The sequence below is a fragment of the Cryptomeria japonica genome, chromosome 5 (assembly GCF_030272615.1).
Source record: "Cryptomeria japonica chromosome 5, Sugi_1.0, whole genome shotgun sequence".
Classification (NCBI taxonomy): domain Eukaryota; kingdom Viridiplantae; phylum Streptophyta; class Pinopsida; order Cupressales; family Cupressaceae; genus Cryptomeria; species Cryptomeria japonica.
In genome coordinates this window covers 169,743,816-169,747,918 of record NC_081409.1, presented here as the reverse complement: position 1 = coordinate 169,747,918, position 4,103 = coordinate 169,743,816, and the positions used below count along the sequence as shown (strand labels likewise).

General features: G+C 40.4%; 1 protein-coding gene across 1 annotated transcript; it reads right to left on the bottom strand.

Annotated features, from left to right (window-relative positions):
* Positions 1-2,431: 2,431 nt before the first annotated feature.
* LOC131041149 (heavy metal-associated isoprenylated plant protein 23) lies at positions 2,432-3,677 on the bottom strand. Its single transcript, XM_057974133.2, has 3 exons — positions 3,511-3,677; positions 3,344-3,419; positions 2,432-3,248 (listed from the first exon to the last, which is right to left on the bottom strand). Exons 1-3 carry the CDS (start codon positions 3,586-3,588, stop codon positions 2,953-2,955), a joined length of 450 nt encoding a protein of 149 aa, XP_057830116.2. The 5' UTR covers positions 3,589-3,677; the 3' UTR covers positions 2,432-2,952.
* Positions 3,678-4,103: the final 426 nt, after the last annotated feature.

Genomic DNA, 4,103 nt, shown 5'->3' with positions numbered 1-4,103 from the left:
AATGAGGAACAACACATGGGATTTAGTCCATCTCCCTAAGGGGAGAAAGATGGTTCGATGTAAGTGCATCTATCGGACCAAGTATGCTGCGGATGGTAGTGTGGATAAGTATAAGGCTCGGCTTGTTGCAAAAGGTTTCTCTTAGGTTGCAGGTGTTGACTATACTGAGACATTTGCGCTCATAGTCAAGATGAACTCCATTCGCTTGACACTTGCTATTGTTGCATCTCATGGTTGGGTTGTACATCAGATGGATGTGAAGAGTGCTTTTCTTCATGGTGATCTTGATGAGGAGATTTATATGGAGTAGCCACAAGGTTTCATCCAGAATCCTTCCTTGGTTTGTAGACTAAGGAAATCTTTCTATGGCCTTAAGCAGGCCCCCAGGGCTTGGTATGCCAAGATGGATTCCTTTCTTCTCTTAGTAGGGTTCACTAGGTGTCATTCTGATCCGAATGTCTACATTTTGCGACAGGATGACTCTCACTTAATACTTGTGCTCTATGTTGATGATTTGATCATTACAAAGAGTAACACATCCATCATTAGCAAGGTCAAATCTGCCTTGCATGACAGATTTGCTATGACTGACTTGGGTCTTTTGCACTACTTTCTTGGGATAGAGATTTCACAGTCACCTTCTGGGATTACACTATCACAGCCAAGTATGCTCTTGATCTACTTGCACGCTTTCATATGGCTGATTGTAAGCCTGCACCGACTCCCTTTCTTTCAGGAGTCAAGCTTGAGGCTCATTGTTCTTCTCCACCAGTTGATGCCACTTTGTATCATCAGCTTGTGGGTAGTATCATCTACTTGACCCATACACGCCCTGATATTTTATTTGCAGTTGGCATGGTTTCCCGCTTCATGCAGGAACCACATGAGCTTCATTGGAAAGACACCAAATGCATCCTTCATTACATCCAAGGTACACATCACTATGGGATTCACTATGCAGCAAGAACAGGACTTCGCTTGGTTGGTTACACAGACTCTGATTGGGCTGGTGATCTTGATGATCATAAGTCTACTTCAGGTTACAGTTTTCACCTTGGTTCAGGCCCCATTTGTTGGCAGAGCAAGAAGCAACATGCTATTGCTCTCTCTTTGACTGAGGCTGACTATCGAGGAGCTGCTAATGCAACGACTGAGACCATTTGGCTTCACCATATTCTCACTGAGTTTGGGTTCACCACTCCACAACCGATAATTCTATATTGCGACAATCAGAGTGCTATTGCAATCTCGAAGAACCCGGTCTAGCACCAACGGACCAAACACATCGAGATTCATATGCACTATATCCAAGAGCTGATTCAGGAGCAGGTCGTTGATTTGCAGTATTGTCCTACAGTAGAGCAGGTTGCTGACATATTCACCAAACCTTTCACCGAGAGTAAGTTCCAGCAGTTGTGTCATTAGGGGGGGTCAGCTGACTTCTCCTTCCTCTCTTATGGGGGGGACTTTTTCCTCTTTGAGGTTTTGTCCTTCTTCTTTGAGAGTCTTTTGTACTTTCATCTCTCTTTTGGGGGGGAGTTTTTTCCCACTGGGTTTTCTCCCTTTCTCCGTTTGTGAGAGATTACATTGCATAGTTTTGCTTGCATTTTCATATTGTACATGAGTACCTATCATGGCCTAGTAGCTGGGACCCATCTTGCATTGTTGACTTGAGTCTTCATTCCCCTAAGTTGCACTTAAGGGGGGGTGTTGGTGTAAATAAATATTCATTATGGATATTATTACACTTTACTTAAGTTAACTTAGCATAATGCATCTCTTTGTAGTTTGGATTTGAGACACTTAGGGAAGTGTGCACATAGGGATAGAGCTTGTAGGAGAAATTTCACCTTTTGTGGTCTTGTTTTGTTGTTGCACTCCACATTCGGTGGGTCATCCACCTCTTGTAGAATATTATATTATTTCTCCTACCTACCCCTAGTATTTCTTACCTACCCTTATTTCTCATTGAGCCACATGTCATGATTGTGTGCTCATACATCCATATGGCCTTGCCTATATAAGCAGGCCTATATTCATTGTATTGGTGAATCCAGTTGATCATTTGCATATTGATGAGAATATAGTTTGTTCTTGTCATTCTTTTGTCTCTATTTTATACTTTTCATTGTGCCCTTGATCTTGGCAAAATCTCACAATTTTAAATAACAAGTTAAATAAAGCCCCATCCCTGTAATTCTATGATAGGAACCAACAAAAAAGAACTCAAATAGAGGAAGCGCTTCCCACTTAATTGTTTGTCTAAGACTTCCATAATAAAATTACTTTTAACTAAATAAAAAAACATTGTTATCTGACATGTACAGGGGCCCATTCGACGAGAAAGTGTTTTCTTTTCTTATAAAGAAAATATCATATATTTACACAATCTCTAACAGAATCTTTCAAAAACTAACAAAACCTCTTATACAATAGCAAATCCTAGGAAAGTGTTTTCACTCTTTGATTACAAAGTGTAACATAATCTATTGTTAACAAGACATATTTTTTTCCACTATTACAGAGTTCAGATATGTTTCAAAAACATTGTGTGAAATATACAATTTTTCATGACTTTACATCTTGCATATACAATAGCAAACTCTACTGCAGCAAAGGACATCAGACTTTACTGAACTTCCCAGAGTCGCTTGCCACTTTCTTCTCTCCTTTTTACTCACTATTCGTCTGTTTCTTAGGGCTTAGCTCCTCCGCAAGAAACAAACCCATCTTACTTATTTTCAAAAAATTATATTTCTTTATAACTGCACACTGTATGTACATCATCCCTACACTAACAGTTTTCTCCCCTGTTATAATAGAGGAGGAACAGAGTAGCAGACTTACTCGCCTCTTATAATAGAGGAACAGAGTAGCAGACTGAAAATAATGAATGAATTGAATTGGAGCAGTAATACTTGTTATGTACAAAAGAAAGCAGAGCATCAAAGTCTACATAATTGAACAAGCGTTTGGATTGTCGTCGCTGAAGACAGAGGTGTATCTTTCATCAGTTCTCTCCGGATTGGGGAAGGTGGGGTCCACGTTTCTTACATAACCGGCAGGAGCCTTTTTATCGTACACTTGAGCAGCATATGGATAGTAAACCAGATTGTAGGGCTTGTATGGCCACATCTCTGCTTTTTTCCCCGTCCTCCTCCTCACCCTCTTCAACACCTTGTTCGCCTCCACGTACCCCGTCACTGTCACTTTTAATTGCTTTCTATCCACTTCCAACGATCTCAGGCCTGCACTTGCACTCAACTCATGTCAGTATTCCCTCTCATTACCCATGAACGAAACAGATTTTAATAAAATATGTTTATGAATCCCAGCGTCTCACCTTTCATATTTTCTAGTGACTTCCTCACTTTTCTTTCGCACCCCTCGCAGTCCATACGGACTCTCAACTCAACCGTCTGCAATTGTATAACATCAATGGTTAATTAAAATGCAACTTTATTTGCTTCATGACATCTAACGTACATAATACAGGAGAAAATGGTATACCTGAAATTGCTTAAGTTTCTTTGGGCGGCGAATAGTTGCTGCCTCCATCAAACTTTCTATAACAGCCATGGCACCCATTTTCTGCGTTGCTTAAATAAAGGCCAAGTAGATGTTTCAAAACAAAATGTAAAGACTCTCGTCTTACAGACACAAATACAAAAGATTAACAATAAATAGACCGATTAGATTGACGACCAAAACGGATGCTCCGCTCCCAATTTATAAGAAAGGGGATGTGATACAGAGATCTGGATAAACCAATCACTTCTCCTGGATCTCTAAGAAGACACGTGTCTTCCTAGTAAAGTGTGAAGAGAGAAAAATTCAATCAAGCCGTAGAAAAGTAACGTGGCAGCAGGAGAGAAAATGGGCGGAGATTGGATGCAGGGAATCAAGGGGATAGTGGAAGGAATAAGAGCATAGTTATTGGTGGTCTACATAAATTAGTTTAGATAGACTCGTGGACTTGAACGCGTGAACGACATGTTTATGACGAATGGCAGGACGTGACCGTTTCAGCAGGTCGAGTGAATGTATGGCGGTCGTTTTCAATGAATTTTCATGGCAATTGCTTCACCGACATGATAATTTAA

Excerpts from the sequence above, each read along its gene's own strand:
- LOC131041149 (XM_057974133.2), bottom strand. The coding sequence starts at position 3,588 with ATGGGTGCCATGGCTGTTATAGAAAGTTTGATGGAGGCAGCAACTATT. Across the intron at positions 3,420-3,510 it reads AGAAACTTAAGCAATTTCAG|ACGGTTGAGTTGAGAGTCCG; the intron begins GTATACCATTTT and ends ATACAATTGCAG. Across the intron at positions 3,249-3,343 it reads GTCACTAGAAAATATGAAAG|GCCTGAGATCGTTGGAAGTG; the intron begins GTGAGACGCTGG and ends GTGCAAGTGCAG.